At 42.7% G+C, this 17854-nt stretch overlaps 1 protein-coding gene across 1 annotated transcript in view; it reads left to right on the plus strand.

The window, feature by feature from the left end:
* Positions 1-14196, plus strand: part of MARCHF3 (membrane associated ring-CH-type finger 3) — a 45705-nt gene extending 31509 nt beyond the window's left edge. The window contains exons 3-4 of the mRNA XM_049771891.1: positions 6869-7078; positions 13269-14196. Coding sequence (XP_049627848.1) covers positions 6869-7078; positions 13269-13427 — 369 coding nt within the window. The 3' untranslated portion in view covers positions 13428-14196. The remainder of the gene's footprint in view (positions 1-6868; positions 7079-13268) is intronic.
* The last annotated feature ends 3658 nt before the right edge of the window (positions 14197-17854 follow it).

Below are 17854 nucleotides of genomic sequence, written 5' to 3' on the forward strand. Positions count from 1 at the left end.
GGCACAGCTGTCCGTGTGGGCATTTAGTTTAGTAAAGTGGTTATCATCAGAATAAAACTGGACAAAGATTGCAAAATGATCCTTAAATGCAAAGCCAAATCTCATCAAGTAGGAAAGAAAATGGAAAATTATAAGGAAGAAACTATTGAGAAGAAGCTGGAATAAAGTTATTTTATATACAACTTAATTAAATCTTATAAAATTAAAAAAAACAGCACTGTTAATGTAGGATATGCTCAGTATCAGTGATATAAAGTTAAGGGCAGGAACTTAGAAGGATCAGTGCTCTGAGCCCATGCTCTGCATGGGAGGCCCAGGTTTACTCATTAGTACTGAATGGTCCCTGAGCACTTCTAGGAGTTGCTTCCAAGCACAGAGCCAAGAATAGCCCCTAGGTACCACCAGTTCTGGCCCCAAAGATTACCCCATGAATAATTTAATTTAAAGTGATAAAAGGGAAATTAAAAAAAGAAGATGAGAGTGAAAAGCAGAAACATAAAGAAACCTGACCTGCCTTTCTGCCAAAGCCTTTTTTTGGGGGAGGGGGGCCACACCCGGCGGTGCTCAGGGGTTACTCCTGGCTATCTGCTTAGAAATAGCTCCTGGCAAGCACGGGGGACCATATGGGACACCGGGATTCGAACCAACCACCTTAGGTCCTGGATCGGCTGCTTGCAAGGCAAACACCGCTGTGCTATCTCTCCAGGCCCCAAAGCCTATTCTTTATTAAATGTTTGAGAGATGAAGAAGATACTGCTACACAATGAGTTGAATGCTCTGTGTATAATTGACAAGAGAGGTAGAAGACATATAAAAATAAGGAATGTAAGTAAATAATTGATATTAACCTTTGTCTCATATGAATTGGGCCAAAATACTTGATGATATAGCTGAAATCAAATACCCAGAAATTGGACTTGGTTGTGATTTGGTAAAAGAACTAACAGAACAGAACAGCATCATGCAAATATTAAATAAAATTACCATGGTAATATCCCTGGCAAGCCAACCATTCAGCTACCTGATGTATCCAATAGAACAACAGACTTATATCCCAATTAGCTGACATTTTTGCAAAAATATAGTGTAGGTGTGGCCATGTGCTGCATTTGGTGGCAACAATAAATGTAAACATGGTAAGCAGGCACCAGTAAAGTAAAGCCTGCTTCTATCCCTCCTCCTTTACACTCACTCATTCTCTCTCATTAAGTGAGTGACTAAACTCTCATCCTGGGGGTCTGCACATAGAGAATATGATCCTTCTTTGCATAGACACATAAAAATAGGAAAACACTATACCTACAGATAAGTTCTTATCTAATAAATCTCAGTACAATGTACCTTACACCCTGAACATTGATATAATGACCTGGCACAGGCCTCAGAAGAATGGGCATCCTCCATTCATGCCAGAACCAGGCAAGTTATCTACGAAACATCCAAGGTCTTTTATAGCAACAGCTGGAAGCAGTCCTCTACCAGGGAAGACACTACCAAGGGTCTGACATCAACCTCCTAAAAAGAGACTTCCGTTTACACTGAGAAGACTTGACAACAACAATGACCTGCTCTACAGGACATGGTTCTCTCTAGTGCCCCTTAAGTGTGAGGTGAAACGAGAGGATGCTCTGCACCATCCTGACTGCAATATGGGATATGCAGACTCCAGGACCTTTAATACAGAAGCATGATACCAAGAACAGAGACTATGTGAGGAATGAAGGTGTATTGCCACTACAGACAATGACTTGAATTGGACAAACTAGTTTGCCTGGAGCCTAGAGTCAGTCCTGTGCCAGGAAACTTCAGGGGTAGGGTCTCCTTGTATTTAGACCATAATTTTTCTTTCTATGTCCCTTATATTTTGGTGGGCCTATGCAAACAAATGCCACTCTAACACCATTTTTCACTATTTTCCCTTGACTCCAATCCTTAAGAAAAACAACCCACTAAAACTTTTGAGGTTAACTTAAACTAGTAAGCATGTGCATGGAACTAGATAAATGTACTTTGCCCTCAATGTTTAAGGAGTTACATAACTCTAATCTCTTTGGATTATATTGTGTGCTGCTAAGAAATAGTATGTAATACAACTGGGGATTTGAGGGTCAAATTAATTGTATTGTACATGGGTTCAGTTTTGTTTTTCTTAATTTTCTTTGGTTGAAAGTTCAAGGCTGGGATATCATCGATGGGACTACCGAAAATTCTGCTTATGGGTGATTGGGCTTCCACTGTAACTTTACCCTGTCCTCTTTCTTTGCATCTTTGTTGTCATAATTAAAATTAAAAAAATATTATGTTAAAAAAAAAGATAATGTTAGTACCCACTTTCTAGCAGTGTGAAAACTCTAAGATGTTGCAGAATAAGCTCAATTTTTAGCCCCAAGCTTGCTATAGATATCTTTTACTGTTCTATTTGCTATATTCATGCTAGACAACACCCCTTTTTGTTCCCCACTCTCCTGTCTCTCACTTTATGGATGTGTCTGTCTTTCTAATGTCTAGTACACAACTTATACATATGTCTATTTACAAAGCATTTTGTTAATTTTATCCACATGTTCATTGTAGAAAAAGAAGAAGCATCTATAAGAAGAAAAAAATTGAAAGCCATTTATGATTCAACCACCAAAAATTGCTTCTCTTTTGCTGGACATTCTAGTGGCCTTTGTCTGAGTAAATCTACTCTAACTGTGCAAATACCAATGCCTATGGCCATGTAAATATATCATTCTATAAGCAGAATCATATACTGCATTCTCTCTAGTAGAATTCTTTGATCTCCTCAGCAATGTAGCATGGCAGAAAATATAAAATGTGTGGTATCATTTGTAAATTCTGTAATTTCTTTAGTCACTTCCTTATTGCTAGAAATTTGAGCTATAATTCGATTTTCTCTGCTATAAACTCTGCTTGTATGAATATCTTGTGTCAGCACATTTGGATATTTTTGTAGAGTTCCATACCATTTCACAGGGTCACTTTTTTCTCTACAATAGATTGTTATCACTGGTCTTATTCATGAGGTCTGTGTCAGAGAGATGGGACAAGGGTCAAGGCACTGGCCTTGCATGTGAAAAACTCCTTTTTGATCCTCAACCCCACATATATCCTTCAAGCACTAATAGGAGTGATCCCTGAGCATGGAGCCAGTTATAATCCCTGAGCACTGCTGAGTATGACTCAAGAAAAACAGAGAGAAAGAGAGAGACAGAGAGAGAGACATACAGAGAGAGAGACATACAGAGAGAGAGAGAGAGAGAGAGAGAGAAACAAGGAAATAACAGGGTTCTGAATAAGTCACAGATTTTAGCTAGATAGTACCTGTTTAGAGAACTTCTTCCCTAAAATATTAGCAAACAACATGAAAAACAGATCCTTCTCCATCCCCAAAAGAAAATAAGGTGAATTCCTGCTTTTGGGTGATTATAGATATAGAAAATGACCTGGAAATCTTTCAGGAAAATATAAACTTGAAGAACAATTAGAAAACAGGAAGCTGAGAATAAGAAATGTGATTTCTAGTTTGCCTGGCACTTTATTTTACATCAGAGAGATAAGTGATAATTCATAATTACAAACCTGAGCCATTTCATTGGGTAATGTCAAGGGCCACATAGATAAGTAAAGTACTAAATTAGTTTTAATAAATTGCATTCAGAATTCCCAAGCAAAGAAATGGAGAGAAGTTTTAGCCAGTGAGGTTGGCCTGTCCATGCTCAGTGATTGTGTGTTTTCTAAGACCCTACTACATTCCAGCAAGTGAACTTTCTGAAAAAGTAATCGGGGCTTCCTGATTTATCTCCAGGGAAAATCTAAACTGCAAAGTGAGTTAGTTGGCTGCAGTTGGACACCATTGCTTAAGAATAGAATTCTTGACGCCGGCCCAGTGGGGCCCGACTGTGAGAACCTGTGAGTGCTGCTTGTGTGTGTTTTCTGTCCTGTTTCCTAAACCTCTTAGGAGTGGGCCGAAAAAGGACCCAGAAAATTTGTTCTCCCAGAGGCTCCAGAAGAGCACGGCCACTCGGCTTCGCTACGCGGCCTTGCACTCTTTCTAAGGAAAGAACGCCACTGCAAAAAGAAGAAAATGTCACACTAAGAACTGTGCTGGATCACTGAAGCCCAGCATTTCTCCCCGGACTGTCTTCTCTGCTGCGTGCTCGGGCCTAAGATTTGATCCTGCGTGAGGCTTCATCCACAGAGGGCTCCCCTTCCTTGGAGGCAAGTCAACTCACCCAGAAAGGGCGGAGGAGAGGAGTGTGGCCATGCACATCATTTAGCCAGTGAATACCACCATAACACGTAGAAAAACCCACAATACAAGTGTGACAATGGGGAAACCACACAGGCCAGCATCAGACATAGAGAATGAAGATGACAACTCTGATGACCAGAAAACAACCAACCAACTAATCAATCTCTCAGATAAGTAGTTTAGACAAGAAATATGGAAGACGCTCAAAGAACTCAAAGAAACCATGGATCGGATCGAGTTGAACAGAACACTAATAAGAACCAAAAAAATACGAAGACAGAAATCACAAAACTCAAAACTGAAATAACAGGTCAAATAACAGGCCTGAAAACCTCAATAAATGAATTGAATGACAAAATGGATGAGCTCTCCAACAGGCTAACAGAAGCTGAGAATAGAATTGGTGCTGTGAAAAATGAGATAAATAACAACTCCATACAGCGGGAAAGATTGGAAAAAAAACTTAAAGCATATGAACAGACAATGGAAGAATTAGTCAAAGAATGGGAACAGAGGAAAATAGAAGTTTATGATAAGCTCAACAGAAACAACTTAAGAATCATTGGAGTCCTAGATACCCAGGAAGAAAATTTCCAGGAAGAATCAATGGTCAAGAACATCATTAAAGAGAAACTTCCAGAGCTAAAGAATATATGTGATCAAATCCTGCATGCCCAAAGAGTACCGACCAAAGAGAGACCCCAGAAAAAATACCCCAGACATATCCTAGTCACAATGACGAGTCCCACAGATAGAGACAGAATTCTGAAAGCAGCAAGATCAAAAAGGGAAATTACATTCAAGGGAACATCCTTGAGATTTACAGCAGACCTATCACCAGAAACACTCAAGGCCAGAAAGCAGTGGTGGGACATAGTGATAAAACTCAATGAAATAAATGATTCACCTAGAATAACTGTGCCCAGCAAAACTCACTTTCAGGTTTGATGGAAAAAATACATGGTTTCACAGACAAACAACAGATCAGAAACTTTACAGTCTCAAAATCAGTCTTATGAGAAAAAGTAAAAGACCTAATTTAAGACAAGATTGACCAAAAGATACATCACATTTCAAAATAAAGATGGCATTAAATCCCAGGACAATTCTTTCTCTCAATGTTAATGGACTAAATGCACCAGTTAAGAGACACAGAGTGGCTAAATGGATCAAAAAAACTCAATCCAACCTTCTGCTGCCTACAAGCAATGCACCTGAATAGTCAGAACAAATATAGACTCAAAATAAAAGGCTGGAGGAAAACTATCCAAGCAAACAAAACCCATTAAAAGGCTGGAGTAGCCATACTAATATCAGATGATGCAAACTTTATACTTAGGAAAGTTGTAAGGGACAAAGATGGACATTTTGTATTAATCAAGGGATATGTACAGCAGGAAGATTTTGGACATTGGTGATAGGAATGTTGCACTGGTGATGGGTGGTATTCTTTACATGACTGAAACCCAAATACAAGGTGTTTAAATAAAATATATTTTAAAAAAAAGAATAGAATTCTTAAGTTTTTGTTTTGGTTTTGGTTTTGGTTTTTGGGTCACACTCGACAGTGCTCAGGGGTTACTCCTGGCTCTATGCTCAGAAATCCCCCCTGCCAGGCACAGGGGACCATATGAGATGTCAGGATTCGAACCACCGTCCTTCTTCATGAAAGGCAAATGCCTTACCTCCATGCTATCTCTCAAGCCCCAAGACTTGTAGTTTTAATCTTCAAATATTTCGCATTAAAATAGAGTGGAGGAAGACTCAGCCTTTTCACTTCCACATGTAAAACAACTAGGGCAATCTTTGACCTCATCAACCTCTGTAAAATTGTGCTAATCATGATCAGTTTTTACCACTCCAGGCAATGGTTCTCAGATTTAGGCAAGAAAACAATCATTTCTAAGAGCTCTTTGGATTTTTTTGAAGCTGTTGACATGTCCAAGGTGGCATGACAACACACAACAAGGTTAATATGGTTTACACTTTTTGGTACTTAAATCCAGTTCTTGTATTGCTACACTTAAATTCACAAATCAACTCCTTTAGGGTCTGTCATTAATATTTATTCAGGTTACCAGAAATGATCTCTGAGTGCAGAACCAGGAGTAATCCCTCAGAATCACCAGCTGTGGCCCCAAAACAAACAAAACCAGCAGATCACCTATAGTAAGGAAACCTATTATTTTTTTTTTTTTTTTTTTTTTTGTGGTTTTTGGGTCACACCCGGCAGTGCTCAGGGGTTATTCCTGGCTCCAGGCTCAGAAATTGCTCCTGGCAGGCACGGGAGGACCATATATGGGACGCCGGGATTCGAACCGATGACCTCCTGCATGAGAGGCAAACGCCTTACCTCCATGCTATCTCTCCGGCCCCGGAAACCTATTATTGAATATAACTTATAATCACTATTGTCATATTATTATCATACTCTTATTGGGGAGACATCAGCATAGGAATGAGCTCTTACTACTACTTCCTTTCTAACTCAGAAGAGGTCAGAAGTACCTTTGTCTAGGTTCTGAAGACAGAGACAGCTTCAGGGCCATGTGTCTCCACTCCATAGTGGGCAGAACATCAGCCTCATTCTTCTGTCTTTTTCCCTGACAGTGGCTCCGGAACCCAGGCCCCCAACATGAGAAGCGGACTCTGTTTGGAGACATGGTGTGCTTCTTGTTCATCACGCCCCTGGCCACCATCTCAGGCTGGCTCTGCCTGAGGGGCGCCGTGGACCACCTGCACTTTAGTAGTCGGCTCGAAGCCGTTGGACTGATTGCACTCACTGTCGCACTCTTCACTATTTACCTCTTTTGGACACTAGTAAGTATGGCCCAGGTTCCGGGGGGTGGGGAGTTGGTTTGGGCCACTGGAACTGGAGAATTCCCAGCTGATACAGCCGTCCTACCAATCTGCACCGTTGTCTAATAAGAAATAGGTCTTCAGATGATGGTGAGAGAGAGAAACTTCGTGTTACTGCTGGAAAAGGCAATTAAGAGAAGAAAAAAAAAAAAAGTCCTAGCTGCTTGAGAGAAACTCCAGCTTCCTTCCCCCAGAGATTTGAGGGGACTCCTCAAAGACACAAGTTGAGAGCAGAGGATAACACTGTGGCTGGGAGCAGGTTTGATGCCCAGAGCATCACTGTGTACAGCCCTGGAGATTCCCATGTACTATACAGGGAGTAAGTAGTTCAGATAACCCAGCACTGTAGAACCTGGTCAGCACCATATCCTCCAGCTTTCACATTGAACCATTGGCTTGGTTGGCTAAGAATCACACTCTCCTCTGTCTTGCCTCCTGAGCACTACTTAAGACACCACCACCTCCCAAAATATACAGCTACTGTATATTGCTCTTCTCTGCAGCTTTGGCCTCTACATAGTAGGAGGTGTAGTCTTGTTCCTTGTGTATATTGTAAGTGATGTGCTTTAATACTGTGGCTGGACTCTTCCTGCTGGTTCTTTCCTTCTTTCATCCTGATGCTTCCTTTGTTCATCCTTTGTTGAGGGAAACTGCCCTTTGTGTGTTGGGACAGTGATAGTGCATGAAGACATAAATTTATCTATCTTAAAAGCTGCCTCCCAAGGAAAAACATTTCCCAGTAAGTGTCCCTGCTGTCTGTGAGGAACAAAATTTAAACACCTGCTTCTTTTTTCTTTTAACTCCTGAGGAAGTTGATTGCTTGGGCACCAGTAGGCAGCTCCCACAACATGCATCATTTCATCTCTATGCAATCAGGAAGAATGTCACCAGCCTCTAGAATATTTTCAGAAACCAAGGCCCCTGTTTCCTGACATTACCCTCTTGGGCCTGTTCATTTCTAATCTAAACATATTCCACTGTTATTCAATATGCACTTCCTGTCTAAAGTGGACCATTCCCAGATCCCATACCTCAAAGTCAGCTTGCGGAAGCCCACTCACTCTGCTTCCTCCCTTTCTTTTGCTCCTGAGCCTTGTAGCAGCAGCTGCCAGTCCTGCCACTGAAGCATGACCCCCTGCTCACTTCCTTCTTGTTTATGGTGTTCAGACAACAAGCAAAGACCCCATTTCAGTTTCTGTGGAGCATAATTTGAAAGTTGGTAAAGGGAGCCCCATGGCTCCTTATAGGCTTTCCCACCCCCAAACTAATGAAGCCCCCCAGGCAAAACCACTGTTGCCTCTTTTTCTAAGTCTAGGCCTCAATCACGCAGTGAGGCTCCCTCAGTAGTCTGAAGGTCACTATGCCGTAAGGAAGGCTAGAAAAAAGAAATTAAATTGTCTCTGCAGCATCATCTGAAGTCATTTTCCTTCTCTGAGCCTGTGTCTTCACTACCAAATAAGGGTGAAAGTAACCTTCATCCTGCGCCCTTGCCCTAGAGATCAGAGATTGAAATGAAAGCAGATAGGAGAGAGTACTGCTGAAATGGATTAAGTGTGTTTTTACCATGTTTAGAAATGTACTTGTTTTAGAGAGGCTGGAGTGGTAGCACAGCGGTAGGGCATTTGCCTTGCACATGGCTGACCTAGGATGGACTGTGATTCGATCCCCTGGCAGTCTAAATGGTCCCCCAAGCCAGGAGAGATTTCCGAACGCATAGCCAGGTGTAACTGAGTGTCACCAGGTATGGCCCAAAAACAAAACAAAAAAAAAATGTACTCGTTTATAATTTTTCTCAGAAGACATCCTAGGATGAAGGTGTAAAGCACAATGTTAGATTTTCAAACCAATTCAAGACACTTTGGTAAACCTGTTCTGAAAAGCATGCACTTATCTAAAGGAAAACAGAGAAAGAGATGGGAGAGGCAGAAGGGACAAAGGCAAAAAATATATATTTTCTAGATACCTTGCTCCATCTCTAATCTCATGTGAAAGAAAAGTTTGAGTAGGAAAAAATACCTCAAGTAGCATTTTCAGGAGAAAACTGGAAGGAAAATGGCATGTTTCATCCCAGAAACACTTATAGATGGCATAGGAAACAGTGCCCACAGGCAGAATCTGAGGAACCTGACTTTCAGTCCAAGGTTGAGCATCCTAAGAGCCTCTCTAAGGGTCCATCTTCTGATGCATAGCCTGGGAGAAACATGGACAGCTCTGGGTCAGAGGATTATTGGGAAGACTTGGTGGGATGCATCAGACACACACACAACCACCTAGCATTGACACAGACTCTCTCCTGATAGATAACTGGCCCTCTCCACTCTCTAAATCCCCAAACCTACAAAATGCAAAGGCATGTCTTTGTGAAAATGCTTCATGAAAATGCTCAGCAATTGGTTACTGGATCTAGACTAAGACTTTCCCAGACAAGTGCCCTGGTAAGAGCTGTAATTCAGACGCTGACAGCACTTGGAAACTGCCCACCGGCAGAAATGCATTGTAAACAAGCTGTCAAGCTTAAGGAGAATATGCTGTGAAAATGTCTCAGATAAGCAAACATGCTGTCAGTCCTGGCCGGGTTCCTCACAGGAGCTTTCCACAAGAGCTTTGGTAGCACTGCATGAAGAGGGCCACACTCCCCTGCCATGGCACCCAGAAGCACCATTCGATCTCTTCACCCTCCCGCAGGGACACATGGACTCTGTCTTGATGCAACCTCCCATAGTCCATCGTTCCAGGATCTGTACAGTTTCTGGGGGAGGAGACCAAGGCCCCACCCACCCCCACTGTGTTAGTGGGATGTCACAAACTATCCAAAGCCAGTTTATGGTTATCCTAAGAGCTAACTGAGAACTGAGTACACCTTAAGTATTAAGAAATCCTCTGTAATGGAATTTGTATTATTCCCAGATGAGCAATCTAAGTATAGGGGTGATGTGGTTCAGTGAGCTCCCCTCCCCAGAAATCCTTCCATTTCTTGTGTACCTGGTAACAATGAGCAGCACAGGAAATTACCAGATCAAAGGGAAAAAATGAGCATTGAGCTCCTCTGGCTGACTTTTGGACCCTTGGATTAATCAGTTAAGTTCTCCTTATGCTGGATGGCTTGTTGGCACAACCCACTGAGGAGCTGGGTTTGACACCGCCAGCAGCCTCACAGATGAGTGCAGTGCGCTGGGTATCTGGGATTTCTCTGCTGCCTGTTTGCTTCCAGTTCTCTTCTCTGCCACGCGGCCGTCAGAGATCAGTGAGCCAGGATGTTTCTGGAAAGGATTTATGAAGCCTTGGCCTTATCACTGTGTTTCAGGGGCACCATAACCTCCAGAGAAAGAGAGGGCAGAATCAAAATACATAATGAGCAGCTTGTTTCCAAGCCTTCTCTGACTTTATGGCAAAACTTCAACCATAGTGTCACTCACTGATGTGGAGAGAGGGATGCTAATGTGTCCAAACTCTTCTGGGCCGTCCATGTGACCATGGCCCTTGGTGCAGAGCTGACCCATCCAGGAGGTTAATAAATACCTTTGGATGAATAAATGAATCTACTTCAAGAAGCCCATCGCATAGGAATATTTTTAGAACAGTGCTCATTCTTCCTCTCCTCACCTAAAGTCTCAGAAATTAAAAAACTTCCTAAACAAAGTTCCCCACTACACTTTTGCTGTCACTTCCGTTTGGCTAGCATTTATTTTTCTGAGTGATTTTCTCTTTAGTTCTCTAAGTCAAACATCCTTTTCTGCTCTTCTACCCCCACTGCAAGAGGAAGTGTCTTGGAGGTGGCCTAAACCCAGGGCAGGTACAAGCCTGTGCCCCTTCTGCAATGGAGCCAGGTTCTCTCATGTTGTGATAAACACAGTCACTTCCTAGGATGCATTCCTCTGATTAAGGGAATTTGCCTCCACAGTGGTGGTTAACAGCAATTAATATAGATTCCTGCATAATAAGATTTCGCTTTTTGTCTGAATTAGTGAGCTGATCTCCATGTTTCCTGGCTAGGAATTCAGTAGGCTCTCCATGCTCCTCGAAACACTGCTCCTCGTGCTCAAATGTGTGAGCGTCACCTGGGGATCTTGTTAAAATGCTCTGATTCCTTAGATTTGGGGGAATCCCCAAATTCTGAGAGTCTAACAAGCTCCCTACCAGAACCTGTCCCACTGAGCAAAGGCCATAAGGGAAACCTTATTTTCCACCAGTTTTTCTTAGCTAACAAGAAGTATCACAAAGTAATTATCTTTTTCATATGTAACACTATAAAAATAATAGGCCAAGAGCACTACTAGATGTGTGTAACATTGTGCTAAGTGTTTTCCATGCTTTCTCTCAAAAATCATTACCCACTTTTACAAACGGGGCAACTGCAGCTTGGAGACACCATACCACCTTCCTCCTCAGGGGAAGATTTGGGTTCAAGTTCTATGAGTTTGTTTTTAAACCTCACTTCCACGTTGTTCACAAAGGGCACCTCCTTGTACCCTCAGCAGCTTCTCTGCTAATAGACAAATGCCCAACGCACTAAACTCTTCACAGTCATGGAGAAACAACTCTTGATCTGAAATCCAGCTCTTATAATCTTTGCAGATTCCGGACTTCTAGCAGTGCCAAAGCTCTGCATTAGTGTTTTACTTTTACCTCTTCCATGCTGTTGATCTGAATCACTGGTTTTCCAACCTGCCTCTTTCTCATTCATTAATTGCACCATGTATCACAAGCCAGACCAATACAAGACTGATATCAAATTTACACACACACACACACACACACACACACACACACACACACACACACACACACACACACACACACACACTCTGGATGTTCAGAGCATTTGGGGGAAAAGCACATCTGCTTGAATTTAAAAGCTTGTATTTTCATACACAAATCTCTCTGGCACCCCGCCAGTGGCATCTGCTCTCTAGCCTCAAAAATCTGAGTGATTAGCCCTGAATTGCACGATCCTGCTATGAAGACTAACAATCTTTCTGATCAAGGGCTAGTACTCTTCTCTGCTTTCAAGAAACACTAACCTCAAACTGCAGGTTCAGCCACTTTTCTGACCACTATGAACCCACATCAGAGGCAACAGCGTCCACCAGGCCCAGATGCTCACTGCCCTTTGTCATCGTGAGGCCATGGACACCCCTTCATAGGACATCCCTAGTTATTGGGATCAGTTCACAATGCTACCAACATTATCTTTAGAGGTATTAGGAGATGCCCATCTTCCAAAGGACTGACTGAATTTCCAGAGGAATTCTTAAACATCAGGTTTGCTTTCTCCAGAAATCACACAGATGTCAGCATCCATTCCATTTGTCTGATAATGAAGCTCTTTTGGAAACCTGGTATCACAATGACCATCAGCTTACCACCCATACTGCAGTGCAGTATACAAAAAGCTTACCTTTGAAACATACATCTATTGCTATCAGAAATCATAAACTAGCTATCACTCATTCAGCAAACTCTGCTGAGCAACTTTTTTTTACTCAATCAGCACTGAGGCAGGCAAAGATGAATATTCCATAAGCCCTGCTGCTAAAGTGCATGGTGAGGAAAAAACATGGACACTTGATGCAGGGCCCTTGATGCCATACTGAGGTAGGCACAAGCACCCTGGCTGGTGCTTGTGGGACATGCCTTTGCCTTGAGGCTCAAGAGGAACAATGCAGGGGACTTGTGCCCACTGGAAGCCATGGGATTCTGGAGTTGGAAGCAATTACCCATTCAGGTTGTGTGTAGGATCCTCTGAGTTGTTCAGTGTCCATTCTGCTGGAGGGTAGCTGCATCCCTTGTGTTTCTCTTATTAGCAAAAATGAATCTATTGCCCAGGTCCCAGCACTGCGCATAGGCTCCAACTTAGACCTCATGGAAGAATAAAACGTAAAGGAAATTCAACTCAACAGGAGCCTCGGTTCCTACTGCTGCTCTAGGTTTATGTCACTGGGAGGAGGAAGAGGCCATCCCAGGAGTTCTGCCAACTCATTCACTGGAGGGGCCTCTTCAGTTGGTGTCCAAACCACCGACACTCTTTGCTTGCCCAGCTGAACTACTGCCAGTTATTTGGTGGTAATTTAATTGACTTATTTGTTTCTTGGATAGGTTTCCAGGTCTCACTTACCTGAAACTTTCCCTTATGTTTCCTCTCAAACCCCAGGTATCATTTAGGTACCACTGTCGATTGTACAACGAATGGCGTCGGACCAATCAGAGGGTGATTCTACTCATTCCAAAGTCTGTCAACATACCTTCTACCCAGCAGTCCTTACTGGGCCTCCATTCTATCAAGAGGAACTCAAAAGAGACCATTGTTTGATATTTGTGTGGTGGGTTAGTTGATTCGATGTTTTGGGTTTGGTCATTTATGCACTGGGGTCATGCACTGAGCCACCTCAAACCCTTCCTTAAGCCCATGGGCCTCCGAATATCCAGAGCCTTGTGAGTGCATCTCCCTGAGCAACAAACCCTGCCAGAAGAAGGCAAATGCTGTTTTCCTTCAATCCATGGATGCTGCAATCATATGATATTTGCTAAGTTGCCAAACATGTTTATTTAGCAGATACTGTATGGAATTTTCTGAACACCTCTTTAACATATGGGGAAGGTTGGCCTGCTGAGGATGCGACACAACTCTTCCTTTTTTATTACTATTTCAAAGATATATAAATATATATTAAACTTAGATGATAATCAAAATTGAAAAGCCAATGTTAAAACTGGTTTCTTGGTTTGGATGGGTTTTGCTTGAGTTAGTTGATTTGTTTTCCGGTTTCTACTATACATTATTTGGGGTGATTTGATAGCTTGAGTGTCTTTTTTCATCTCTTTCCTATCCCTGCCTCAAGTCAGTGCAACTACTACAGATTAAGTCATATTTGAAGGATGTTTTTACTAAACTTTATTTAATTATTCAGTTTATAAAGGGAAAAAAATGGGTGGCAACTCTCCCCACCATAAGCTGTTTATTTAAATTTCATTAAGGAGAGAAAAAAATGGTGAGAAGCACGCTCCTTTCAACTTATTTGGTACTGACAGCTGATAGAAGCTATTTTCTAATAATAAATATCCAGTGTGTGAAAGACAAACCCCAGTGATTGCAGTATTCTTTTTTTTAATCATAAAACCTGTAACGTTTCCCAAAGTAGGTTTGAAAACAACAACAAAAAAAAAAGGTTATGTTTTACTTTCTCTCAGTTGGTACATGTCTTAATTCTGCATTCACAAGGAATGGGAGGATCATTAGGCATTTCTAGGAACCTTGAACCTGTTTTGCATTTCAATTAGCATTCCCATTGCTCTATTGAATTTCCAACTTGACAGGTAGATATGGCAAGTGGGGAAGAAAGCCTGTCCGAGCAGCCTAAGACCCCTTTGGTGAATTCAGAAAAAATAAAACAAAGACCCATATAATGCTTCCCCTAAGCAGGATGCAGTTTGACAGATGCTGAACTAGACCTTTCCTAAGTTACGCAGCCCTCAGTGCACAGGATCTACTGCTGTGGTATCCATGTGTAATAGAAGCTGTCACAAAGGTGTCATCTGATGAAACCATTGACTTGGACCAGAACCCCCTATTTCTGCTATTGGCCTTACCTCCCACACTCCATGGGGAGTAGAAGTCCAGCACAGGGAAATACTTAAAATACAGATTTCTAGAACATGACCCACATTTCAAATAGCACTCCAGTGTCTGCCTTCTGGTCCCCAAGCGGGCAAGTTGGAAAATGCCTGTGCGGAGGGTGCTTTGCTGCTGGCCAATTGATCAGCCGACACAGGTGTGCCTTTGTCTGGGGTTCTCCATTCACAGCCCCTTCTCGGGAAGGGAAACAGCTGTGGTGCTCTCTGCTACAAAACTCAGATGTGCTTTATGACCTGTGACAATAGATTTCCTCCCCATCCTGCTCCACTTCGACACTTCAATTCCAGTAATATGCGTCTAAGACCTTCTGTTTACTCGGCCCTGCTGGCCCCTCTGGGCTGTCATTAGCAGCTCCACCATCAACCGCTTCTTAATTGACCTTTTTAAAATGCTGGACACCGCTGGCTGCATGCAGCTGTCACACATTAAATTTCCAGAGCCAAGAGTCCAACTTGGTAGCGTGTGAATAGCAGTCCCATAATAGATATGATAAATGATGTCTCCTCAGCCTGGGTCCCTGAGCTGTCAGGTTAGCCAGTGACACCACCTCTCTACTGAATGGTACCACTCAGGAGAGGGCCAGGCCCTCTCTCTCCCCCAGATTTAGCATGAATTGGGAAGCGACAGATACTCAGGATCATCTATTGAGCTTGACTGCAGAGAAGTTTCCAAGATAAGGGATAAGGGGACCCGAGGACAGCACAGTGGATAGGACTGTGACTGGCCTGAGTTTGATCTCAACATTCCATATGGTCCCCTGATCCTGCCAGGAGTAACCCCTGAGCGCTGCTGGTTGTGTGCCCCCATGCCAAAAAAAGATAATAAATAAGGATGCTAAATATCAGTCAAACAAGGTGCTCCAGCAATTCCCACTCAAGGAAATAAGGCAGAGTCTAGAGGGACGAGTAGGCTACATGTGGGGAGCTGGGAAACCAGAGTAACATCTGCCCAGGCTTCCAGCTAGGATGTTGTCAAGGGCTCCAACAGCACAAGGGCCCAGGCAAGATTCTGAAGGCTCTCGAAGGACACTTTATCCCATTGGGCTCTTCTGCCCTGAGGTCTTTTGATCTGGGAGCCACAGTTCATGCAGAATGTCACAACCAAGAGGGCTGGGGTGTTCCGGGGCTCTCCACCAAGCCACTGTGCTTGGAGGAAGGGTTGACTTTCACCAACACACATCAGGGCTACACAATTACCAGGTAATTACAATTACCTACTCTTTCTTTGCTTCATTTTTTTTTTTTTGAAAGATCAAGAATGATGTAGGGAAATGAACAAGATGAGGGCAGCTAAAGGATCCCACTTTCTTCTCACTGGTTCCACTCACATTCCTTGTTAGATCCCATCCTGGCCATTTTTCTTGAGATTATTAGGCAGAGACATCTGTCACCAGAGAAGCCAGTGGGGGGAAACAGGACAAACCAGTCCCATGTGCTTGTGTGCCCCACTTTGTGCTTATGTGTGTTCTCTCTGGGGGAATCTGTGAACATGATCACATAATCCTCCAAATCCTCAGGAAAGCAAGAAGCAGCTTAAAATCCAATTACAGAAAAATAAATGCATGACTTGGAAGTTCCTTGTATTTGTCTTGAGCATCCTAGTCTTGCCTCCCCATGCCCTGAGCACATAGGAGTATCACCCTTCAGCTGAGTTATGGCCATAATCACTTCATTTACAGAGGATAAAACTCTGGGGAGCAGGGAAGGGATGGACGAGAAATAGCAATCCAGCTGCTGCCACTTTGGCTCCTTTCAGAGCTTCTGGGTTCCCTTTAACCCTGGCCACCCCTGGCTCTGTGTCTGTCTTGGTCCTGCCAAATTCCACACAGCTTCTAGTGCTTTCTTGGCATATATAAAATTTGCCTTCAACCTGCCCTCACCATGGAGTGTCCCCACGTCAAAAAAAAAAAATAAAATCTAAGAAGGAAGGAAGGAAAGGTGTCAAGGAGACAAACCAACTACATTCATTCTGCCTTTCCGCTTCAATCTACTGCAATACCAGGTGCTTCCTGAAGATCATCTACACCAGTGCTTCTCAAATTGTGGGACATGCCCCTCAGGGGGGGCTCGAGGCTCCATAAAGGGGGGTGCTTTTGACCTCAGCAAACACTGTCATAACAAGCTAAGCCCCGTGTTTATTTCTCTGTATGTCTCTGGAGCTGAGAGTTGCTGTGTCCTGCTTCAAACCCCACTTAAAAGCTAGGCATTGCAAAATGTGCTCATATAGCCATTAATCCAGACATCACCTCTGATTAAAAAAATCAGCTCAAATTATTTTATATATTTTTGTTTTGCAGGTTAAAGTTTTTTTTTTAATAAAGATGCTATTTACAGTCACGTGGTGGGGGGCGCGAAAAATGTTTTCTTCTTCCTAGAAGGGCAGGATAGTAATAATTGAGAAGCACTGATCTACACTGTGGACATCAGAGAAAAATAGGGTGGGATCCTGAAGGCATAAGCTGGTGGGAAGTGGGTCAGCACATGGCAATGGGATTGGGGATTATTTTTTGGAGGAGAGGTTAAGACCAGACTGTACCTGATTCAAAACCTTCCCTCCTAATCAAACCCATGGAGCCTTTGTGAAAGTCGGAGGTTCCAAAGCTTAGGGTACCACAGCTTTCCCAAAGCAAGGGCTCTGTGGAAATATGCTAGCTGTTAGGTCTTAGGGCTATCTTTGGGGAAAATCTATGAATTGACTTGGGACACACTGTTTTTCCCTTACTTTATGGTACTTCTGGAGTTATGGAGTTACTTTATGGTACTTCTGAAGCTCTTTGCTTCTCAGAACAAGAGTGCAGAAAACAGCCATGAGTCAGACCACTTGGGCTGCTGCGTGGTTCTGGGGTATCCCAGCTGCAGATTGGAATCATCAACCCCATCCAATAAAGCCTCAATTATAATCTCTGAACCACGGGAATAATTCCTACATCTGACTGTCTTTCCTCAGAAGGATTAGTGCTGAATGTGTGAAGGGTGGTTCCTCATCCCCTCCTGTAAAAACACTCAAGCCTGACTTATTTTTTCATTGCTTGGATTTTGATAAATTACTCTGACAAATGCTTTGAATGATTGCAAACAAATAGTTTTATAAACATTTCTAAAAGG

This window comes from Suncus etruscus, chromosome 4 (genome assembly GCF_024139225.1).
Source record: "Suncus etruscus isolate mSunEtr1 chromosome 4, mSunEtr1.pri.cur, whole genome shotgun sequence".
Classification (NCBI taxonomy): domain Eukaryota; kingdom Metazoa; phylum Chordata; class Mammalia; order Eulipotyphla; family Soricidae; genus Suncus; species Suncus etruscus.